The sequence below is a fragment of the Anolis sagrei genome, chromosome 5 (genome assembly GCF_037176765.1).
Source record: "Anolis sagrei isolate rAnoSag1 chromosome 5, rAnoSag1.mat, whole genome shotgun sequence".
In the NCBI taxonomy this organism is placed as follows: Eukaryota; Metazoa; Chordata; class Lepidosauria; order Squamata; family Dactyloidae; genus Anolis; species Anolis sagrei.
In genome coordinates, this window is record NC_090025.1 from 120,845,846 (window position 1) to 120,871,115 (window position 25,270).

General features: G+C 39.6%; 1 protein-coding gene across 8 annotated transcripts in view; it reads left to right on the plus strand.

Moving 5' to 3' along the window:
- Positions 1–10,884: 10,884 nt before the first annotated feature.
- Positions 10,885–25,270, plus strand: part of TAFA5 (TAFA chemokine like family member 5) — a 382,319-nt gene continuing 367,933 nt past the window's right edge. For 3 of the 8 annotated variants that reach the window (XM_060777805.2, XM_060777807.2, XM_060777808.2), the window contains exon 1: positions 10,912–11,837. In XM_060777805.2, coding sequence (XP_060633788.1) covers positions 11,687–11,837 — 151 coding nt within the window. In that variant the 5' untranslated portion in view covers positions 10,912–11,686. Of the gene's footprint in view, positions 11,838–25,270 lie in introns of all 8 variants that reach the window. The other 5 variants (XM_067469031.1, XM_060777804.2, XR_009631606.2 and 2 more) reach the window with 5 other exon arrangements.

Genomic DNA, 25,270 nt, shown 5'->3' on the forward strand with positions numbered 1-25,270 from the left:
ATGGGGTCTCCTTTGAGCCCTGCCTGTTGAACAAATCGGAACAGAAAAAAGCATGACTTTCTTCTGAATTTCCAAGCTGGACTTCCATTTTTCTGTTATTAGCAGACTTCTGAGAGAGAAAGATCAGTGATCTAAATTTTCACTGCCACTCACAGATATGCATGGCTTGGCTTGCTTTTTGACTCAAATAGCAATAAATAAGCAGTTTCCTTTCTACACACTTAGGAAACTGCCACCAATTGTGCCCTTCACATGAGGCAAGCTTCAAATATGGGGTAGAGGGAGTATCTTACCTTTTCTAAACTCATCATAAAATGAGGTGATAATTTATATCTTTTTAAAAGAATGACGAATGCTCCTTCTAGTGGTGTGCCTTCCACTGAAATAAGTGTTTAAAAAGGGTGCCTCCCTTATCCTAGCTTCATTGAAAGGGTTTGAGGGCAAATGATCCCAGAAAGGGTGGTTTCTTAAGTCTGATGCCTTTAACTCAAGTCTTATTGAAGGATATAAAGAGAAAGGATCCCAGAAATAATGGAGGCTTCCCATTTTTCACACAGGGACTCCCCCCACCCCCAGTGCTGTTTTGCCAGCCTCTGTGGTGAAACAGCAGGGGTGAGGGGCAACTCTGGCATCCCATTTTCCTTTTCCATGCAGTGACATTTCCCCCATCACATAGGGAAAGCATCACCAAAATGGCATGGATACATGTTAGCTCCAGTGGAGCCAGCACAACACTGGATAGCTCCCATGTTGCAAGGGAAGTGTCCTACAATGCTTCCACTCCAGCTGCAGCGTTTGATGGGCAGAGTGCCCATCTGTCACTGGACTTGTTGGGAAGTGTCCTAGGATGCTAAAAAAAATCCCCGTGTGATGGTCATATAAGTATCACTTTTGGTCAATTACCTTCAGAATGCCTGATATCATTAAACTAAACACATATATACTGGTGTGGGCATACAACTGCTTTTTCTCTTAACTTAAATTTGTCTGGTATAACTAAGATGTGAATGTGGATTGCACTAGAATAAAGCAGTGATAAACTTCAGAATAATATGGAATGTTGATGAACTCTAGGCATCTTTATTACGGAAAATCAGAGTATGCCCCCTCCTTTTTTAATTTCTTTTAAAATCTCAGGTTGCTAAGTGACGTATAGTAGCACATCACTTACATATTCTAATTTCATTGCTCAAAGAAACAGAATGGTACAGTTATTCTTATCTTACATTATCTTAAAATAAACATATCCAGAGTGTTCCCATTAACTTAAAAGGAAGGGCAGTCACCTTTATGCATGTACCTTCTCACATGGTGTTAATTTGTTTGAAAGTAATTTTGCACAATTATTTCAAGGTGCTGGATTCGGGAAAGACTTGTAATTTTTTAATCTAGAGTATCAACTTAAGAAAACACCTTTCTTGAATGGTAATTCAGGCTTTCATTTTGTGCCTTCAAGTGATTCATAAATATAAGATTTGGATAGTACATGGACAGTTATGATAAGTCTTAAAACACTATTATTGTGGTGTTGGTGTACTTCAAATAATTTCTGATTTATGGTGATTCTAAAGTGAACCCATCACAGGGTTTCCTCAGTAATATTTGTTCAGAAGGAATTGGCCATTTCCTTCCTCTAAGGCTGAGAGAGTGTAATTTGCTGAACCCTGGTCTCCAGAGCTATGTCCAGAACTCAAACCACTATTCTACCCTGACTCCCTACTATTAAAAAAACACCCATGTTTATCATCCATGCCTTCAGCAAAGAGAGATTCTGCATATAAAATATGTTTCTAATACAAATAATTGACTCAAATATACATAAGAGCTAGGCAGCATAGATGAATCCTCAACACAATAGCCCAGTAGAGCATTTATTGTAGGCATCCTCAAACTGCGGCCCTTCAGCTGTTTTGGCTTCCAACTCCCAGAAGCCCTAACAAGTGTGTTCAATTGTCAGGAATTCTGGGAATTAAAGGCCCAAACAGCTGGAGAGTCGTAGTTTGAGGATGCCTAATCTATTGTGTTCTTAAGGAGTCAACATTCTCAGTCTTCCTGTTGGGGAAAAAAAAAGAAAACAGAATTTCTTAAAATTCACTTTTCCTCATTGATTTCAAGATTTTATGTTTTAAAATTAAACCATAGTTTTCAAGATTTTTCTGACAAGAACTTCTAACCAACATGCTTCTACATGGACAACCCAAATGACCATGTCTGCTGGGACACTGGAGAAGTTGTGGTCTTGAAAAGGAAGCTTTTTTTTTCCACTCTCAGTTTAACCTAATATGGAAAAAAAAACTTTACCTGTATTCAAGTTCATATAGTCCTCTATTACAGCTACAGTGTGATGACTAGAACCACTCAGTTATTACTTAATTAATGATAATTTTCCATTACATCAGGTTTTTTAAAAATAAACGATTAGCATATTTTAATGGTATTTATTAATAAAAGTAATTGTTAGCTTTGTTTAATTTTAACTTCATGTTGTTTAATGTTTGGTGTCGTCATTTAATTTTTGTGATTTTCTGTTAAAATGTTTATGGTTATTGTCTTTTGATATTGGCATTGAATGTTTGTCTTTGTTTGCTGGAAACCTCCCTGAGTCCTCACAGGGAGAAAGGGTGGGATATAAATAAAGTGTTGTTGTTGTTGTTGTTGTTGTTGTTGTTGTTATTTACAATTGTAGGGATGTTTCTATTCCCATACTGAAACACAAAGCAGTACTTTCTTTATCCCTCAGGTGTTGATCACACTCAGCTGACATACATCCATGGCAACTTCTAGTAGCCTCTTGAGGACCCAGCTGGGTATTTCCTACTTATTTCTAAGTAATCAATCATGTTGCTTGGTTGTCTCACATACATACATTAATTGCACTGTGTTTGCTTTTGGACAGACTTGTCCCTTGCTTTTTCGGGTCTTCCGCAGTCACCTCACTTGATTAAATACCGACCTCTTGCATTTGGTTCTGGCCAACTCCATTAGCCCCAGATTTGCCTGGGATTCAACTCCCATTGGCACCAAATCTGGCTGGGCAGCATCTTGTGGCTGTGCTAACAAGTCAGATGGCTCAGCTGTAACCCCATCATCACTAGGCTGCCTAGAAAAGGGGTAAGGGTGCTGAGAGATGCATTTGATTTTTTTCTTTTCAATAAAACATCTTCTGCATTCATTTGAACATAAACCATCTTCTGGCACAAATGGCGGTGTATTATTTTGACCACTCTCCAAACTGTTTTGGCAATATGACTCTGATCCAGCTGCAGATCAATAAGATCTGGCATGACTGTCCACTTGGTTGTCAGAAACATCACTAGAATTAAAATTTAAATCTAGGGTTTTATTAGTTTTATTTTAAAAATCCATCTTTGCTATATTTATTTATTTAATATATTTCTTTCCCGCTCTCTCTCACCCCGAAGGGGACTCAGAGCAACTTACAGTTTGGCAAAATTCAATGCCACATATTCAAACAAATATACAATACAAAGCATTATATAAACAATAAAACAGATAAAAACATATAAATACCATACAAGTATTAAAACATGATCCCTAGTCCTACAGTCATCATTTGGGTTTCTACAATTTGCTGAATCTGTATTGCACTACCCAAATGCCTGATTCCATTGCCATGTCTTCACTTTTTTCCTGGAAACTAGTTGGGGGGGGGGGGCAGTCTGATCTCACTGAGGAGGGAATTCCATAGCCAAGGGGTTATCACTGAAAAGGCCCTGTCTCTCATCCCTACCAGTCATGTTTGCAAGGTGGATGGGACCAAAAGCAGAAGGGCTTCTCTGGTGGATCTTAGTGCTCTATCCAGTTCATAGCGAGAGCTAAATACAAATTTAGTTCTAATCAGAAAAGACAAGTAACTTTTCATTTATTTCATATGTAACATTACATATTAGCTCATTTTACAGGTACATTTCACATGTAAGAATTAATACTTTGAGGAGTCTTCTGCCAAAATGGAACAAGTTAATGTGGATTTTTGCACCCATTGCTATGATTCTTTTCTTGTACTGCTAACTGAATGTACACACACACACATTTTTATGGAAGACTTTAATAATACAGTATTGAATAATCAGCAATCAAGTGCTTGACAACCAAATAGAGAAAGTGATGTAGAATCAATTGAACAAAACAGTAGGAGATACTATCTATAGCTTCTCCCAGCATTTTTGTCTAGAAATGACTTTGGAGCACCTAACATGCTTTCAAATGATAGAAAATGAGACTTTTCATACTTGAAAATTCAAAATGATATTTGAAGTGTGAACACATTTCCTCTTCTCTGACTTATCAAGGACAGTCATTATATCACATGCCCTGAAAAAAGGGCAAATCTGGTTGAAATGTGTCAACATAACCGTATTCGATATCCTAGTACATTTTTGCACTGCTGTAGTTTGCCACTCTTTAAATAATTGGAATATGGATTCATCTTAGATATGCAACATAAAGTATGAGGACTGCAAGCACATATTTCTGGATAAGAAGAGCCTACATAAATCTCAAAATCGGTCAAGAAGGAAAATATGGTTAAATTAATCTGGGAAAGAAGAAGACACAGTAAGCGAGGAAGGAAAAGGATTTGGAAGGAGATGATCAACCTGTTCTGTGAAGTTGTCCTACTTGTGAAAGAGATCATCTTGAATGTTGTGCTGGAGAAGGGCAATGACTGTGTTGTGTACAAGTATCTGGTTGGTACCAGAGCCATCAACTTGTAGTATCTTTAATTGTTTGAGTTCATTTTCTTGTTGCTTCAAAGTAAATTCCGAGTTGAGCAGTATAGCTTGGGCAAATGGCAAAAAAGGTTCAGCTATGAAATCATTTCTAAACAATATAAAGAGGAAGTTATTTTTTGTTGCTAAAGAAGGAAAATGTATCCCTTTGCTTTCACTGCATTATCCTCAGTTCAATGGAAGCTAGCTTCTGGATATGTGCATAATTTCCAGAAAGTCAGAAGGAAATTTGGAAGTTTTGTAAATCCAAAGCAATATCTGATATGTTTTCATGGCCCACACTACAAACTTTAGAATCAAAACTTAACCAATACATTTTTGTTTGCATTTTGTAAATCTCTGATGGCTCCCTCCCTCCCTCCCTCCCAAAGGCAGTTTGGAAAGTGAAACACTCTGAAATGTGGTGGGCTAACAGTGGTAAATGTGTTCTACCATTGTAGCGAGTTTCACCCCAATAGCTTTAAAAATGAGGGAGAAAGGAGCTCCTGAAGTTTTCCCAATTATAGTAATTTAATTATGCACAATTACTATAATGATATAGTAGCAAAATTTTGCTACTCTCATTATAATAAAAAAATCACTAAGTATACTTTACAAACAATTTTGAAATGAAGCACTATCCCCCTATTTTGTAATTACTTTTGAAACATTTTTTTATCATTTGCCCATCCCTACTAGCTACCAAGATGTGTGGCCCTTACTTGCATTAGCCCTCCTTCAATCAGTATCAACACCAGTTTAAGAAAACATATAAAACAAATTGCCAGCCTGTGACTCCAACACCATCACTCTTCTGCTGTACATTTTGACAGCGTTGCCTGATGAAGAAGCCAATGAAATTTGAAAGCCGGAATGATGTATTTTGTTGTCTTTTGGTTGACTCAATAGAAGTATCACTTTGATGTATATTTTGGATTTTATTGATATGAGTTATTCTTAATTTCAAGTATTGGATGAAAAGGATGAGTTAAAATGTTCAACACCAGCAGAAACTCACTTTTTATTGCCTACTTATAACCTTTCAATCAGATTTATTCATGTTCAATCTAAATCCAATCCCTTAATGATTTGCATATTACTTTGGATAAGATGATATTTATGGTTCCTAAGCAAAGCTGTTCAGTATTAAAATAGCTGAAAATACCAAAATAGAACAGATTTTGGAACTGAGCCAAAATATCTTGCATTCAGTGCTAGACCTAAGTTTTAGAATATGTGAAGGTTTGTTGTTTCTCCATTTGTTGTTGATTTTAATCACTTATATAGGATCAAATGATTACTATTGAAAAGAGGTTAAAAGCAATAGTACTTGTTTCTGTAGGCTTGCAGACTAAGTGATATGACATAAAGAAAAAGGGCATGAGGTAGCAAAAAGAAAACAAGCGAATGCAGAAATTAGTGGGGAACATTACATAATTGTTCTTATAGTGACCATCTTGAGTTGAAAAAGATCGTGGAATAAAGGAGATAAACATCAGCTACACACTCAGCCCAACCAATACATTAGGAATCATGTCATCTTTCGGATGGAAACACTGTTAGTTACAGTGCAAAAGCATCTCAAGGGCTTCATAATTCCTATCCCTGACTAAAGCTACAAGTCTATGTGCATTTTCATGGGATATAAATTCAGAGGCCATGCAAAACCAGATTAATGAAACCCCCAGTCCACAATTCTAACCCAGTCTATGTAGCAGTTTGAGTGTTGGACTACGACTCTGGAAACCATGCTTTAAATCCTCACTCTGAAGGCCATGGTTTCAGTTTCTGCTCAACCACAGAAACCAACTGCTTTTCATTATGGCAAGCATTATTGTGTATTCCAATGTGTAATGCCTTCTCACAATATGTCCACAGTCTCAGTTTAAGTTCAATTCATTTGTCTTTTTAGCAATATCCGTAGAACTCTTTTTCAGTAGTTGATGTTCTTCCTGTCATTTTTCTTCATTTGTCTTTTTAGCAATATGCATAGGACTATTCCACATTTCAAATATATTTTCTTCCTGTAAGCTTTCTTCATGGTTCAGTTTTCACACTCATATGTGGAAACCGATGTAGATGTTTCTGACTTTGGTATTTCATTATATGTCCTTACACTTGAAGGTTTTTTCTGGTTCCTTTATTGATGCCTTTCCAAGTCTTAGTCATTTTCTGGTTTCTTGACTGCAGTTTCTATTTTGATTAGTCCTGGGAAAGTTCTTATATTGATTTTGATGACTCACTTTGTTGTCTACCAAGAGATCCCATATGTTTCTTGAAGCCTGCAGTCACATACTTAACCCTTACTTTATATTGTTTGTTCGCTCCATATAAAATCCTAAATGGTGGACACTGCCTGTTGAGAATATACCAATGTAGTTTATTGAAAGGGACAGAGGGTTAAAGAGACAGCAGGGGGTGATCACGGGATACCAGCAAACAAGTGCAACCAAATTCACTGGGTCTTTCCTGTAAACAATAGCCACTATTTCTTCTCTTAAATCTGTATCATCATCTGAAAGGACGGCAAAAGGATATTCTCAAAAGCTTTTTGGTGGCTCCTGTGCAAGCAAGACTAATAGCCAATAGTACTTCCACTGGTCATTGGAGCAAAGCACTGTGACTACAACACTGCTTGGAAACAAAGCTTTTCCCATCTTCTCTAGACTTTCTCTCTATGGTACAATCACATGTACATTTATTGTGGATGCACAACTCAGAGACAAAGCTTTACACTGAGTCCCTCAGTGTTGTGGAGGAATGTAACCACAATATTATATTCTTTCTTACTCTCCTGCATTGGGAGTGGTGGGTATTCAGCATAGTCAAGTACTATGCTTGCTACTGTTTCTGTGAGTCACTCATCCTTTGCTTCATGCAGCACCAAGGATGTTCTTCTTGCAGCTCCAAGGTTGGTATGTTTTTTTTATCTACACAACTCAGTGATACATTCTGTCTCTGGAAGCCACAGTGACCCCTGGAAAGGATATGGTCACACACACCCCACCACCACCACCACCACCACACACACATCCAAAAGCAAAGAAAAGCAGGTGCTGGTGGGTTAATTCATGGAAGAACTCTTCTTTTTTCCATGGGCAACATTGTAAAAAAAAAAAAAAAGACTGGGGTTCCTTAAACATGCAGTAGGTCCTTAGTATCCATTTAATATTTAGTTCCAGGATCCTCCATGGTATTAAAATCCATTGATGCAGATGTCCTATTACATACAATGGTGTAAATGAATTAGCAACCCTTATACAAAATGGAAAATGAAGTTATGATTTTTGGAATTTTTTAAAAAACATTTTGCAAGTTGATTGAAAGAAAATGTGGACTAACATAATGGCAGTGAGAATCATCTATGTGCAAAAGATGGAAAGAATCAACCACCCTGATACAAGAAGACTGGTTTACAAAGATGTGTAAACTAGAGGAAATGGGTAAACCACCATGTTGATTAAGAAGAACTCTCTTATCGGTTTCAAGAAAGACTGGGATTTATTTACAACTTTTCTCCAGCAATGACAGGGTCAAATCTGTATTATTGGTTTTTTGAATTAAAAGAGTGTCATCTTATGGGAAAAATATTCTTCTTTTAATGAGTGTAGACAAAATAAAACTACCAGGGAGAGAGTGTAAAGCCCTTAGACTAGGCACCGTAGATTGGTATGTAGAGGTGGGGAGTTCAAGTGGATGTAGTAGCATGTTTTTGTATTAAAAATGTATCTTTACTATTCTTGTTTTTTGTATTTTGTTTTATGGTTAATATTCCTGTTTTGTTTTTGGGGTTTTTTGTCTGTGTGTAGATTTTGGTGTTTGTTTTCCTGAACAAAAATAATCAATAAAAAACATATTTTGCAATCTGTGGAAGGCAGGCATAGAATCCGTAAAGTCAGAGAAGCCACTCTATCCTCATCTCTGTAGGAAATGATGGGAAAGCTGCCTTGCTCTGTGTGTCTGTGTGTGTGTGCAGTAGGCAGAATTGCCAGTTTCTCTTTAGGCAACACCACAGAGCTTCTCCTCCCTGCTGTGGTGAGAAAGGGTGAGAGGAAGAAAGCTGATAGGAGCAGCCACTATTTTCTCTAGTGTGCAACTACTCACCTTTTAAGGACAACAGCCCAGAGAAGAAAATGATAATTATACTGGATTGCATATGAAGGAGAAGAGGTTCCTCCCAAATCCTCAACCGGCTGCACTGTAGAATTAATGCAGTTTGACACCTCTTTTAACTGCCATGGCTCAAATCATGTGAACTCTGGTGCTAGAAGGTCTTTAGCCTTTTCTATCAAAAAGTGCTGGTGCCCCACCAAGGTCCAAATCTATCGTTCCATAGACCTGAGCTATGGCAATGAAAGTGGCCTCAAACTGCCTTAGGTTGGGCCTACACTGTCCTATATCCCAGGATATGATCCTGGATTATCTATTTATCCCAGATAATCTGGTTCAAAGCAGATAATCTGATATCAGATCCTGGGATATTTGGTTTAATCACAACCTTCATGTGTCCAGCATATACAGGTACAAAACTTATCAGTACAGTTTCAGATGTTTGAGATAATTCTCCATGCCATCTGGCCAGGGCATTTCTCCTTTAACAAAACAGGTCACATAGTCAAAAGCAGAAAGCGATACAGCATAGAGAGCATGTGGTCTGCAGCCCCTTCTATAACTTCTTAGGAATCATATTGTCATGCACCATGAAGACCCTCACTGTTTACCCCTAGTTAAGACCTTTTTAGTAGAGGGATCAATATGTTATGTCCAGTTTCAGTCTAGACAGCCTCTGGGACTTTCAGATTCAGACAGATTCAACTCCTCTGGGACTTTCAGATTCAGACAGAGTTTTGGAGCATAATACTCCTGATCTCACAATCGTGTTAAAAACGAAGTATAGATTGTCAATGTTGCAATCCCAGGTGACAGCAGGGTTGCAGAGAAACAACGGGAAACGCTGACACGATATGAGGATTTAAAGATCGAACTGCAAAGACTCTGGCCCACTGGGTTGTTGTAGGTTTTTTTGGGCTATATGGCCATGGTCTGGAGGCATTCTCTCCTGATGTTTCGCCTGCATCTATGGCAAGCATCCTCAGAGGTAGTGAGATCTGTTGGAACTAGGCAAAAGGGTTTATATATCTGTGGAATGACCAGGGTGAAACAAAGGACTCTTGTCTGCTGGAGCTAGGTGTGAATGTTTCAACTGACCACCTTGATTAGCATACAATGGTCTGACTGTGCCTGGGGCAAACTTTTGTTGAGAGGTAATCAGATGTCCCTGCCTGCTTCCTCTCTGTTGTTGTGCTGTTTCAATTTTAGAGATTTTTAATGCTTGTAGCCAGATTTTGTTCATTTTCATGGTTTCCTCCTTTCTGTTGAAATTGTCCACATGCTTGTGTATTTCAATGGCTTCTCTGTGTAGTCTGACATGGTGGTTGTGAGAGTGGTCCAACATTTCTGTCTATGTCTATGCTTTTATTATCTATGTTTTTTTTTAATTGCTTCTATTGTTGTTATTATTGTTTTGTATTGTTGTATTTGGGCTCGGCCTCATGTAAGCCGCACCAAGTCCCTTGGGGAGATGGGAGTGGGATACAAATAAAGTATTATTATTATTATTATTATTATTATTGTTAGCTGGCCTGAGTCCCTCTTCGGAGGTCGAGAAGATGGTTATAAAAGCTCTAAATAAATAAATAATACAAAAAATTGGTTGTGATCCCCCAGATTGTGATTCCAAGGCTCTAATCCAAGCATGGGCAAACTTGGGCCCTCCAGGTGTTTTGGACTTCAACTTCCACAATTTCTAATAGCTGTTAGGAATTGTGGGAGTTGAAGTCCAAAACTGGACGGCTGAAGTTTGCCCATGCCTGCTGTACACTGACCAGAGAGTTCAAAGGTATGGCAGTGTAGCTCCAGCCTCTGGTTGCCTTGCTTTCCTTGCAGAACCGACGTGGCAGGGTCATACAATCATAGAATCATAGAATCAAAGAGTTGGAAGAGACCTCATGGGCCATCCAGTCCAACCCCCTGCCAAGAAGCAGGAATATTGCATTCAAATCACCCCTGGTCCCAAGCCCTCCCTTCTCTGTTTCACTTGGTATCTACTAGCCTGTCCCCTCCAGGGCCCCTCCGATAGACTGTCAGATGAGCAATGGAGCATCCGTTTGTCAACCCCCAAAAGAAGAGCGAGGGGAAAACAGCCAGTTGGCATCTTGAGTCGGTGACGTTTGGCAAGCGCAAGGAAATCAGGAGGGGAGTGAAGGAATGAAGGGTTAACAGCGGTGGCGCGGGAAGCGAGGCGGCTCAGCCTCAGACGCGCCGGAGAAGGCAGAGGAGCAGAAGCTTCAGGAGCCTCGCAAACGGCGAGAACCCCTTTCGCCTGCCCAGGACGCCCCCACGGGTTTCGATGACAGGCTTCTCTGAGAGAGGTCTCCAAGTTTGGAGCCTCCCGCGCCTGGCTAGGGCTTGGAGAGCCCGAAGTGGGCTCGGTCCTTCAGTTCCCAAGCCTTGGCTGGTCTTGGTTCGGCTCAGGTTCGCGGAGTGAGCTCTTCCCATTGGAGTTTACAACGGATGCTTCTCTATGTCTGCTCCAGGATTGTCCCCAACAGGTTGGGACCCTTCAGTTGGACCTCGGGCTCGACCGCTTTGGTTTCCAGCTTCCAAATGAACCCCCGTTTTGTGAAAACCAAGTTCTGGCTTTTGTGCTGATTAGTTCCCAATGCATCTGTGTCACAGGACGAAGAGAAAAACGCCCGGCTACTGTGAAAGGATGCGGCTGAAGATGCCTCGCGCCGGGTGCTGAGGCAAGAGGAGGGCGCCTCGGGAGGAGGATGGCTCTCTCTGGCATTCCAGGCAGGGGCCAAAGGCGGGCTGGGTGCTGAGGCTCACCTCAACCCCCCCCCCCCCGTCCTCTCGTTGTGTCTGTGGGCTTTTTTCCCCCCTCAATATTCTTGATGCTCTTATTTCCTGCTCTGGGGACTCCGTGCTTTTCAATGGCTCCCTCTCCCAAAAGAAGCAGCGGGAAGGATGCCAGTGCTTTGCCGAGCGCCTCCTCGACTTTCTGGGCAGTTATGATCTTGGTTGGACTCCTCATCGCTTACTGCAGTAAGTGCCTCCGACGCCACATGTCAAAGCCATGCTTATTGAACTTGATGGGGGATTTCTTTGGGGGGGGGGGGGGAGTGGAGGCTTTGAAGGGCCATCTTGTCAAACGACCCTGGGAAAAGAGCCTTGAGCAAAAGTGCCCCAAGGACTTGGAGAGCCTGGCGTTTCTTCCAGACAGAAGGGAGAGGAGTTTTTGTTCTGACTTGTTTCTTCAGATTGTCTAATCTTATCTGCTAGTTTAGGACTTGAAGTGTTTCAGATTTATTTTATTTGTTGCTTTTATGGAATAACAGCACTGAGATTCCACCTAAACATTTGGAAGAACTTCCTGACCATAACAGCTATTCAACGTTGGAACTCACTGCCTCAGAGTCTAGCTGACGCTCCTTCTTTGGAGGCTTTTAAACAGAGTCTGGGGCTCCTTCCACACAGCCCTATATCCCAGAATATCAAGGCAGAAAATCTCACAATATCTGCTTTCAACTGGGTGATCTATGTGCTCTTCTACACAGCCCTATATCCCAGAATATCAAGGCAGAAAATCCCACAATATTTCCTTTGAACTGGGTGATCTATAGGCTATTCCACTAGCCCTATATCCCAGAATATCAAGTCAGAAAATCCCACATTTTCTCAGTGTGGACTCAGATATCCCAGTTCAAAGCAGATGTTGTGGGATTTTTCTGCCTTGATATTCTGCGATATAGAGCTGTGTGGAAGGGCCCATAGATAACCCAATTCAAAGCACATTTTGAGGGATTTTCTGCCTTGATATTCTGGGATATAGATAACACAATTCGAAGCTGATATTGTGGGATTTTCTGCCTTGATATTCTGGGATATAGAGCTGTGTGGAAGGGCCCATAGATCACCCAATTCAAAGCAGATGTTGTGGGATTTTCTGCCTTGATATTCTGGGATATAGAGCTGTGTGGAAGGGCCCATAGATCACCCAGTTCAAAGCAGATGTTGTGGGATTTTCTGCCTTGATATTCTGCGATATAGTATAGGGCTGTGTGGAATGGCCCTGGGGGCCCCTTCCGCGTTGCTGAATAAAATCCCACATTATCTGTTTTAAACTTAATTATATGGCAGTGTGGGCTCAGGGCTCTTCCACACAACCATATAGCCCAGAATGCAGGAAATCCCACAATATCTGCTTTAAACTGGAATATGTGGCAGTGTGGACTCAGATAACCCAGTTAAAAGCAGATATTGTGGGATTTTCTGACTTGATATTCTGAGTTATATGGCTGTGTGGAAGGGCCCTCACATAACACAGTACAAAGCAGATATTGTGGGGTTTTCCAGCTTGATACTCTGGATTATATGGCTATGTGGAAAGGTCCTGGCCCCCTTTTCATTCAGCTGTATAACATCCTACATTAACTGGTTTGAATTGGGCTTTATGGCAGTGTGGACCTAAGGCCCACACGGAATATAATGGCAGAAAACTCCACAATATCTGCTTTGAACTGGGTTATCTGAGTCCACACTGCCATATATTCCAGTTCAAAGCAGATAATGTGGGATTTTATTCAGCTGTGTGGAAGGGGTCTCAGATAACCCATTTCAAAGCAGGCATTGTGGATTGCCTGCCTTGATATTATGGGTTATATGGCTGTATGGAAGGGTCCTCAGTTCAAAGCAGATATTGTGGATTATCTGCCTTGGTATCTGCTTTGAACTGAGTTATATGAGTCCACACTTTCATATATTCCAGTTCAAAGCAGGTAATGTGGGATTTCATTCAGCTGTGTGGAAGGGGCCTCTGATAACCCAGGGCTCTTCCACACAGACATATAACCCAGAATATCAAGGCAGGAAATCCCACAATAGCTGCTTTGAACTGGAATATGTGGCAGTGTGGACTCAGACAACCCAGTTCAAAGCGGCTATTGTGGGATTTCCTGCCTTGATACTCTGGGTCACATGGCTGTATGGAAGGGCCCCCAGTTCAAAGCAGATATTGTGGCTTAACTGCCTTGATATTCTGGGTTATATGGCTGTGTGGAAGGGCACTGGGTGGCCATCTGTTGAGGATGCATTGATTGTGCTTTTCCTGCATGACAAGCAGGTGGATTGGATGGCTAATGAGATCTCTTTTAACTCTATGATTCTAACTTGGTGATGGGACTCAGGTCCAAACACAATATTCATTTGTGTTTCATGTATATGTAGCCCAGAGGTAATTTTATACTCATTATTTTTTGTAATTTTGTGCATGAAGTAAAGTTTCTGCATATTGAACCATCAGAAAGGAAAGATGTCACTCCCCCAGCCATCCATTTCATGAGATTTCAGAAGTTCAGATGAAGGATGCTCAACCTGTTCTTTATTTACAGCTTGTATCTGGAAGTGGGTTTTGTTTTATTGGTCTTCAGTTCTCTCTCTACCTTTACTTGTCTTTCTCCAACTCTCAATTCTTCCTATAAAGACAACGGTGCCGGTTTCCTTTGAGCGGCAGAACAACTTGATCCTGTGGCAGCTCTGATACCATGAAGTCAGATGAAATTCCTTAGATGGATTTATAACCTAGCATGCGTCAAGTGTATCACCTAGGTATAGAGCCACAACAGGAGAAAACTCAAATTTCTTTACTACTGTTTCTTCCATGACCGTAGTATATTAAAGGATTATTATCAGTGCTTTTAATTCATTTCCCCTAATTTGTGTTACACTGTAAAAAGGGATGTGGAATTACTGTATTCTGCTTATCTGAACATACTTTTTGTTCACAGATATTGTTGCACTTTGGTGCAAAATATTCGATGCTTAAGGTATTAAGGTTGATAGTAAATAAACGCCCATTGGACAGGATGCAGCTTACTTTACTATCCAGTTCATAAGTTAAACATCTACAGCAGTGATCAGTTATAGGTTTGGTGATTTTTTTTATTATCATCAAAACTTACAACATAATAGAATATCAAAACATATACACCATACAATCAATTTCTGGATAATATTCATTTTGACCAAAGAGTATAGAAAATATTCACTTTCTGGGAACACGCAATTATCTCAATGATAAACAAATTCCTCCATGTCATTTAAAAGAAGCAATACACAAGCAAGGGTGTTTCATAAATAACACAATGCTGTAATAACACCTAATAATAGGAAAGCACTTGAAAAACAAAAAAAGAGTGGAGAAAGTACTATTTGCAAAGACTGTGTACTTTGTGTACTTGTGTAGATGTTCTGAATATATTATTCTATTCCTACGATCCTTTGACATTGATCAATGAAAGTTTAATATAGTTAAGTAACAGGATATTTAGTTCATCTTGGAGTAAAAAAACAAACTCCAGGCTTCAGAAACTCACGTCATTGCTCACTTGTGTAGTTTTAACAGTGCAACTCTGTGCATTACTATTTAGAATTTCATTTTGTTCAGTGGGATTTCTTCTCATGTGATTGTGTATGGACTGCTTCCTGAGCCCACTTGCAAAATAAATAAATACATTGGGTTGTTGTAGTTTTTTTCGGGCTATATGGCCATGGTCTAGAGGCATTCTATCCTGATGTTTCACCTACATCTATGGCAAGCATCCTCAGAGGTAGTGACTTCTGAGGATGCTTGCCATAGATGCAGGCAAAACATCAGGATAGAATGCCTCTAGACCATGGCCATATAGCCCGAAAAAACCTACAACAACCCACTGATTCCGGCCATGAAAGCCTTCGACAATAAATACATTGTAATCTATTTGGTATTTTAAATTTGTGTTTGTTGTAAAACTTTCTGAACACATGTAAGACAGTGGGATTCTTCTTTAAGATCTGCTCTTGTTCAGCTGCAACCCATGTTTAGGTGATTAAAAATATAAATCCCCTTGTTTTTATCCAACATGCTCATCTGTTCTGCACCCTTTCATTCTCTTACATATATTGTATACTATTTCTCATCCGGTGGTGCAATGGGTAAAATCCTTCTTCTGGCAGGACTGCTGACCGAAAGGTTGGTGGTTCAAATCCAGGGAGCAAACTTAGCTCCCGTCTATCAGCTCTCGCTTCCCAGGTGAGGACATGAGAGAAGCCTCCCACAGGATGATAAAAAAAAATATGGGCATTCCCCGGACAACGTCCTTGCAGCTGGCCAATTCTCTCACATACAAGAAGTGACTTACAGTTTCTCAAGTCGCTCCTGACACACACACACACAATCCAGTGCTGTAAAGAAAACTCAGATGAGCTGCAAAGCTTAGTGAATATGTTAATGTGCTTCACAATACTTGGAATTTTTATTCACTAGTGTCTGTAAAACAGCTGTCAAAATTTTGAAAGACAAAATCTATTGTCACATGAATTGTCTTTATTTAAGAAGTTGTTTTTGGCCCTGCTGAATCCCTAGGTCAGCATGGTGGAAGCTAAACAGCATGCATTTTTGTGAAAGCAACAATGGAGTCCGGTGGGACATTGAAAGTAAGTGGCACCAATTTCAGCAAGGCTTCCTTTCTAGCAAGTGAACATAGGATTGGAAACCTGAATGTTCTTGTGTTCAATATATATAGAACACAGTTAAGATAAGCTTGCAAAACATTTAAATCACGTGGTCTACAAGTCTTGGGTGAAACATATATTAAATGTGTCTGCTACCATGTTTCTTAAAGCCAAGACTTTTATATGTACTGGCAGAATAATACATTTCAGCAACAATAATATACTTCTCAGAGTTAATTATATTCCCTGAATTTGCATTTAGATAGCGTGTTGAAAATGGAGAAAGGGAATTCTTGTTTTTATGCCTTTTGTTTTACTTTCCCATCTTTTTCAACTGTTTTAAATGAACAGTTCCTAACTAAAGGTACTTATTTGCAAGCATGACCTAGTCAATGATGTATGTGTGTTTTACACTGTTTAATTCTGAACAAACACCAAGCAGTCCAAGGCATACCATATTAAGACAAACCTTAACTTCTGTTGTGTCTTAATGGCTGAATGTACAACTTTGGAATATAAAAGTATAATGTACATGTCACCTATTAGTGTATGAAGAACTGCCAGTGACTTATCTTTATCTGAGCAGACCAGTAAAAGTGATGGCTATTGAAAAGGGGTCCTAATATACCTTCTATGAAACCTTATCACTTTTCATTGGATACTTCCCTTCTTCAGATACAATGCATTTCTTTAAAGAACTAAAAAAACGAATTTGCTGTGAATGCATTTAATTCAAAATGTTTAAGCATTTGCAATTAGTTAATACTTTTCTGTTTTTTGATGATCAAGACATTTAAATGATTTTCAACTCCCTAGACAGTTTTTGTAGGCATCTATAAAAATATACTTGTGTTTTGCTTAAAAAAAAAGAAAGATCACTTGAGTAAAAAGCCCATAGCAGTTAAAATGCAATAGAGGAAGATTCTAAATTCAGCTTTATATAATGGATATAAGTGAAGGTTTGACAAGGACTGAAGTAACTTAACATAATTGAGAAGTTATTGATTTTTTTTCAAACATTCTTTTCTCTTTTATTCATTTTGAAAATAAGTTCCTTTTCAGGATGGCAGTGTGCTAGATGAGAAGATGCAGCCGATAAGGCTCAGTTTGTCACATGAAAGTCTTATTCAAAAAACAATTAAGATTAACACATCCTTAATTATAAGGATACATTTTCTTTAATTTAGTGAACCGATAGCTGCTGTTTGTATCCCCAAGGATTATAATATGATGGCTTTGTTCCCTAAATATTTGGCGTATATTTAGGGACAGTGGCTCCACCCAATGGTTGAAGGAGAAACCGGTACTAGACCAATTAAATCAGTTGCTATAGTGATAAAGCTTTATTGGTCCGTTCCAGTAGAAGAAAAGGGATTCTGATTTAAGAAGTACCTTACTTAGAGTTAGTGGCAGAAATTAGAAAAAAGCAAGTGTGATAAAATATTTTAAATGTGTGTCATTCTATCTGTTTCAGTTCTAAAGATTATTTTTTCCAGCAGCCAAATAGAGACCTTACACTCTTTATTGGTATTTCAACAATCTGTACACTAATGATGTCTCATCTGCCACAGTCACATAATACCACCATTACATCTTATGTGAAGTCCTGCAGTATGCTCTGTGTAGAGCTGCATTTGAAAATTCATTTGATGCAGAATGCTTGAATCATACTGTTGACCATTATAGGAAATTTGTCATTTCCCATATTGCAGCAGCCTTACTTGCTACATAGTAATTTTAGGCAACAACTCAAACAGGGTTATTTATTCATTCAATGGAATTTATTTATTTATTTATTGCATTTATATACCGCTTTTCTCACCCCTGGGGGACTCAAAGCAGTTCACCGCACAATCAATGGCAAAATTCAATGCCTTACATGTATAAACATCATATATCAATTAAACAACTATAACAACACATTAAAATCTTTGAAACAATTAAACTGTAACAGCACTCACAGACACAATATGAAACATTTAGGCCTTGCATCAATTCCGGTGTCTTAACTTCTTCCATATTTCCATAATTCTGTCATTCGCCGAATGCCTGCTTGATTAACCAAGTGCCCATCCAGCCAGCCCCTTTATTGCGGAAACTTCCACAATAAAAAGGGGCTGTCCAAATCACCAACCCACAATTAATTTGCCACAAACCAGGAAAACCCTGGTTTGTGGCAAATTAATTAGATAGTGGATTTATTCCCCGCCTTCTTGGAAGGCACGGGATAAGCCCACTGGACTGTAGTCCAGACACCATTCCCACAATTTTCTGGACTAAATTAGTCTGGAAAACTCTGGGAATCCCACCTCCCCAAAGCCTCCCTCCACCGCTCTCCTGTTGTGTCATTTCTATGCACTGGGAAAGCTCTGCAAACACTGTAATGGAGGCTGGGTAAGTTTTCCTTCATTTTAAAAGGGGGTTGGGGGCTTTAGGTGAGGGGTTAGGGTTAGGCCAGTTCTGGAAGAACATCTGGACACCCACCCCAGAAAGCATGCACTTTCTGGGGTGAATGTGGACAGGCCCCGAGAAACATCAGTGTTTTTAAAATGCGGATGCTCCTGGAATAATGGCCTGTCTGAAAAGGCCCCAGGTCTTAAGTTGTTTTCTAAACTCTAAGAGGGAGGGGGCTGATCTAATCTCACTGGGGTGGGACTTCCACTGCTGAGTGGCCACCACCAAGAAGGCCCTGTCTCTCATCCCCACAAATCGCACCTGTGATGGCAGCAGGACCAAGAGCAAGACCTCCCTGGCAGATCTTAGTGATCCAAGTAGCTCATGAAGGGAGATATATTTGGACAGATAAGCTGGTCTGGGACCATTTAGGGATTTATAAGCTAAATCCAGCACTTTGAATTCTGCTCAGTAGCAGATTGGCAGCCAGTGGAGCTGACGCAACGGGGGGTGGGGGTGGGGGGTGGTGTATGCTGCTCCAGTGAACAACCTGGCTTCCGCCCATTTGACTACTTGAAGCTTCCGAACAGTTTTTGAAGGCAATCCCATGTAGAACACATTGCAGTAGTCTATTTTGAGTTGTAACAAGAGCGTGGACTACTATGGGAAAGTCTGACTTCCCAAGATATGGGCGCAGCTGCAGCATAAATTTTAATTGTACAAATGCTCTCCTAACCAGTAGCCACCATCGAAACCTTAAATTCAAGGCTCAGCAATGAGTACAGGAGAACCCACAAGCTGTGAACCTGTGTCTTCAGGGGAATATAACCCTGTCTAGCACAGGCTCTAAACCAGTGGTTCTTAACCTGGGGTCCCAGATGTTTTTGGTCTACAACTCCCAGAAATCCCAGCCAGTTTACCAGCGGTTAGGATTTCTGGGAGTTGAAGGCCAAAAACATCTGGGGACCCCAGGTTGAGAACCACTGCTCTAAACCCTGTTTGGCCTTATGACTGACCAGGAGTGTCTCCATCTTATCTGGATTCAGTTTCAATTTGTTCACCCTCAGAATGATTTCTATTCCTCCATATATCTGAATATCTCAGGTATATGGAAGTACTTTCAATAAAATGACTTTGAAATCATTTTAAACAATTCAATAACATCCAACTAAAATCTGCAATCCAGTAGGCTAAAACCATGCCTCAGTCTCTGAGGACTAAAAGCTTGAATATGTAACCACAGAGGTTAAACCAGTGTCATCTATGCTGTAATTTAAGGTCTTTGTTTGTTCTAATTGTATGTTACCTTAAAGAGTTAGTGTATTTTAATGACACCCAAATGAAAACTTTAATATATTTCTTATTCCCGTCCATCAACTATTTCAGATACCTCCCAAACCCACTTTTTATTTCATACTAGTATGAGCACCCAGTGTTTTCCAGGTTATTTGAAAAAGACAATTTTTAGTTGTACAAAATGCACAAGGTTGTGCGTGAACTACAACTCACATCATGACAGCTTAACCCCCCAAAAATTCCATCAGTACTTAAAGTTTGTTATGTTGGACTAGTTTGCTGTAGACGCATCATTGGTGGGATTCAGTGTGCTCTCTAGCTATATGGTAAACTGCAGATCCCACTATGGTGAGTCAGTCCCCTCAAACCCCTCCAGTAGGATGAGTTAGTCATGGGGGTTCCCTGCGCCAAGTTTGGTCCAGGTCCATCATCAGTGGTGGTCACAGTTTCTGTAGTTGTTGGTGAACTATAGTTCCCAGAAATGAAGATCAGTTCCTCACAAGCCCCTCCAGTAATCACATTTCAGCATAGCAGGTTTATGTGTCAAGTTCGGTCCAGATTCATCAGTGTTTGAGTTCACAGTGTTTTCTGGATGTGGGTGAACTACAACTTCCCCAAATCAAGGTGAATTTTCCTCCAGTACCTCCAGTATTATTTTTTTTTTGTCATTGAGGCTCTGTGTGCCAAGTTTGGTCCAATTCCACCTTTGGTGGAGTTCAGAGTGCTCATTGATTGCAGGTGAACTATAAATCCCAATACCCACAACTCAGAAATGCCCAGGCCAATTCGCCTCAATTCACCAGTATTCAAATTTGGACATATTGGGTATGTGTGCCAAGTTTGGTCCAGATACATCAATGTTAGATTTCTGGATGTAGGTGAATTACAACTCCTATAAATCCCCCCAAAGACCTCCGATATTTTTTGTTTGTTTGCCATGGGGATTCTGTGTGCAAAGTTAGTTCCAGGCAGTATAGACTCATGTAATCCAGTTCAATATTCTTTATCTGCATTCTCAAACTGGATTGTATGGCAGTGTAGATGCAGCCTAAATCTGGCCTTTCGGATCCACTCTTCATCTAGATTAAAATGAGAGGAAAGAAAGAGTGTAGCCTAGGTACCATATAATTGTAAGAGTCCACAGGAGCACCACTAAGGGAGACCTTGACAAGCATCCTAGGAACCACCTCTATGGTAGTGCTGCATATGGACTTGGTTAAAATATGCCTTTCTGTGCTCCTCCTCAACATACGCCTCCCAATATTTATTTTGCACCTAACCCACATATCAATAAAACTCAAACAGCATCAGTAAGCTTTTATTGTGCCACCTGGTGGTGATTCCATCATTAAGAAGTTACTTCTGATCTTGTGCTCATTTATTTATCACCTTGCATGTTGTATTCTTATCTGAGGCTTCACATCTTCTTCACTCCATCACTCTTGTGTCTTCTTTTGGTGTGACCAAGTCTTCTAGAGCTCATCTACCCTAGGTTTCATCTCCTGATGAAGTCAGCAGTGGCGATGCCCAAAGTTGCCTTCTACCCACCTTTATGTTTTTTCTGGAGTAAATTAGAGAGGAGACCTTGGTCTCCTGTTCGCCCTGAGAAACAACCAGTATTGCTGATTGGGCCTTAAGTGATTCCCAACTCGCTGCATCACCAAGCAACATACAGAATGATTGTTAGAGTTCTCTTTTAAGACAGGTGTTGTTCCTGTAATCACACTCAGGTAGAAACACTTACTCATGTGTTTTCCCCTACATCTATTAACAGGGGGATTAAAGACCATTTAATCTACCCTCTCATGGGTCTGTTTCCTGACCAATCTTTCCAAACTGTGTTGAGAAATTCTTTTTACTGGGAATTAATATCTTTACCACTGAGAAGGTGTGAAAGAAGTGTTATATATCTTAGACCTACAGTGATTACTTAGTCTGTTGTCTGTCAATCTTCATAATTGGTTTTATCAAGGCTGTGATTTTATGTTTCATGTTATGAATGTAGTAAATAAACTACTACCTCTGGTGCTGCTGTTGCTGCTGCTAATATCAACACTGGAAATCAAATCCAGTCTGTCATATTAAATACGGTTTTGATTTGGGGATAAAGCTTCCTGCAGAATGCTAAAGTGAGAAGGGAACTCGGGAATCACTAGCATGACACTTCAGATAGTCTCTAGGTTATGAACAAAATAAGTCTTGTAGGTTTGTTCTGAAGTTGAATTTATATAAGTTGGAACAGGTACATTTTTAAGCTTAGTTACACACACACACACAGAACATATGGAAGGGTTAACACCCTGTGGTGTTTGTTTTGCTATTGGTGCCACTGTTAGGAAGATTTCATCTAACTTTCTGTCCCTGTGACAACTGAGTTTTGAAAACGTTGGGTTGTTGTGGAAACAAGGATTGGTTATAAAGCTTCACTGAAGACACATTTTCCCCAGGATCACTTTTACAAGAGTAAATTTCTCTTTCAAGGGATAGATTTCCTATCACTTCCTCTTGTCTCATCCCCCCCCCCCCCCCCTTTAGTAACTAGGAGTCATATGTAAATCTGATGTTTGAAACTCGGGGTGTGTGTGTGCTTGTACTTGCTTTTAAAGAGCCAAACTCACAAAGGCTCATGGTTTGAAAGATTTCACTGTTGGGTAGGAAAAAACATGGGAGACACTCTCAAAGTGGCCTGTGCATATTTTTTTTTCTACCCTATACCTCAGAAAGTAACCTCAATTCATGTTACTTCTCCCTTGGAGAAAGGATCATACGGATCATACCCTATACACATTTTACACAAGTAAAGAAGAAACACAGCTTCTTTAAGTTTTGAAAAAGTGTAAGACAGGACCAATATAAAAATGTAAAATAGTGATTGAACTCTCTTTAATTGCTGGATAAGACGAATCTTAGAAAATCAAGATTTGGATAAGTTTGATCTTCACTTGACATCAAAATACAACCAACATAAGAAGAAGTGCCCTGCTTATGAAAAAAGTATAATTTTATATTACAGTAAGGTAAAGATTTTCCCCTGACATTAAGTCTAGTCATGTTCAACTCTGGGGGTTGGTGCTTATCTCCATTTCTAAGCTGAAGAGCCAGCATTGTCCACAGACACCTCCAAGATCATGTGGCCCGCATGACTGCATGGAGCATCATTACCTTCCCGCCGGAGCAGTACCTATTGATCTACTCTCTTTTGCATGTTTTTGAACTGCTAGGTTGGCAGAAGATGGGGCTAACAATGGGAGCTTATACCGTTCCCCAGATTCAAACCTGCGACCTTTTCATCAGCAAGTTCAGTGGCTCAGTGCTTTAACCCACTGCACCACTGTGGGTGTTCAAGATTTTTTAAAATTTTGGCATCTGAATGTAGGGCACAACTGTTTCTATTGACATAGCTTTTAGCAAGATATATAACAGAACAAGAACAATTGCTTTGTCCAATAGGCTCTGTTACAATTACTTCCTTCCTTTGTGGAGTTGGCAGAAAACACTCATAATGATGCAAGGTCACTGTTCTCCAAAGCAAATTGCAGATAAATGTTCTAGGCATCAAGATTTGTTGCTATAATCTCTTAGCAGGGTTCACATCTTATTTTCTGTCACTTCATATCTTGGGGAAACTCCAATTACAGTTCCATTGCTTGTATACATTTTTAAAACTTTTTCCACAATTCAGATTAATTTTACCCAATCTGTTTCATAATCATGTTTATTATAGATATTTGAAAATATAATGATGATCATTTCATCATATTAGGAAAGCAAAACATAAAATGCCCATATATTTTATGACATCCCAGCTGCGCTTTTAAAAAAGAGGGCATACTTCTGATTTTTTAAAAAAGTACTTTAAAATTAATGACCTCTACAAAATACCACCTGCCACCCACTGAATCTATGCTGATACTAAAATGCTTCGAAAAAGGGCAGAGCTATTGATTACGTGGTAATATGTAATATGAATTTCAAGCCTTAGTTTGAATAAGATCTGTTTTACACTTGTTTTTAAAACCTATGAATCCAATATTTAATAGACATGCAAAAATAAAAAAAAACATGACAGTTATGGGTAAACTTGTTCACAGATTCCATGTTTACAACTTTTGAAAATTTGGAAGTGCCATTTTGGTTTATTCTGTAGTATCAGTATAGCGTTCTTTGATAAAAGGACTACATAACAGCGACATGCAGTTTTATGTGCATTTTTTCCATTTTATATATTTCTGCCCACATTTTTCTTATTATGCACACTATTTCTATCCATTGTTCAGCTGAAGAAATATTTCTCAAGAGCTGAAGACTTACAAAAAACTGAAAGTAATTGTATTTGCTCTTCACATAGTTCACATCATGAACCTGCGGCTGCGCTGCTTTACATACATAGCAAAAGATGTTGGATACAAGTCAGATTGTCTTTTTATGGCCAATTGATGTTCATGGAAAATGTGATAGTCTGTTTTTAACATGTAGCCCACACTGGACCATTTCAGTTCAACTTCAAACATTTCTGTTTTATGCAAGTGAAAAGTAGAGTTGAAAAAGCTGGGCAATGAAGAAATCTGGCAAGAAGAAAATCAACTCATTGAAAATGTCAGGATGAGGGGAGATTCGATGATACCATGGGCTGATAAAAATGAAAATGAATTGATCTTAGAACAAATCAAGATTGAATTCTCACTAGAAGCAAAGTTTGTTAAACTGAGAGTTTTACCATACTTTTGCAGAAAGATTGCAAGGAGAGTGCCAGTCTAGTTTCCCTGCAAAGGGAGCTCCAGAGTCTGGAATCAGACACCGAGAAGGCCCTCTCCATGTATTTAAAAGTGGGCAGGACAAAGAGCAGAACCTCCCCTACAGATCTCAAAACATGGCAAATAAGAACGATTTTCTCCCCCTCTCTTCTAGAGGATCTGTTATTTCAACAAAAAGGTTTGATCCTAGGCATCTTCACCCAGATTAGAACACCAAATAGAAGATCCCAAATTGTCTTTATTAAAGCTGGCAGTAAAAGGGTATTTGGAGTCTCAAAGCCACAAAACAGACAAACTCCTGAGCAAGATGAAGGAGATTAATAGATCAAATTTCTTGGCATATGCATACTTCTCAGGACACAAAGGCCGGTTCCACACAGGAAAGGTTCAAAAAACCCAAGTTGAGATTACCTTCTATCCCTTCACAAGGTTGCAAAGCCCTTGCTTCAGGTGGTGGGTGTCTAGATGTTCTCCTGGAACCTTCTAGGAGAACACTGAGACACCCAAACCACCTCCCCCAAAGCCCTTTAAAACCCTTTAAAA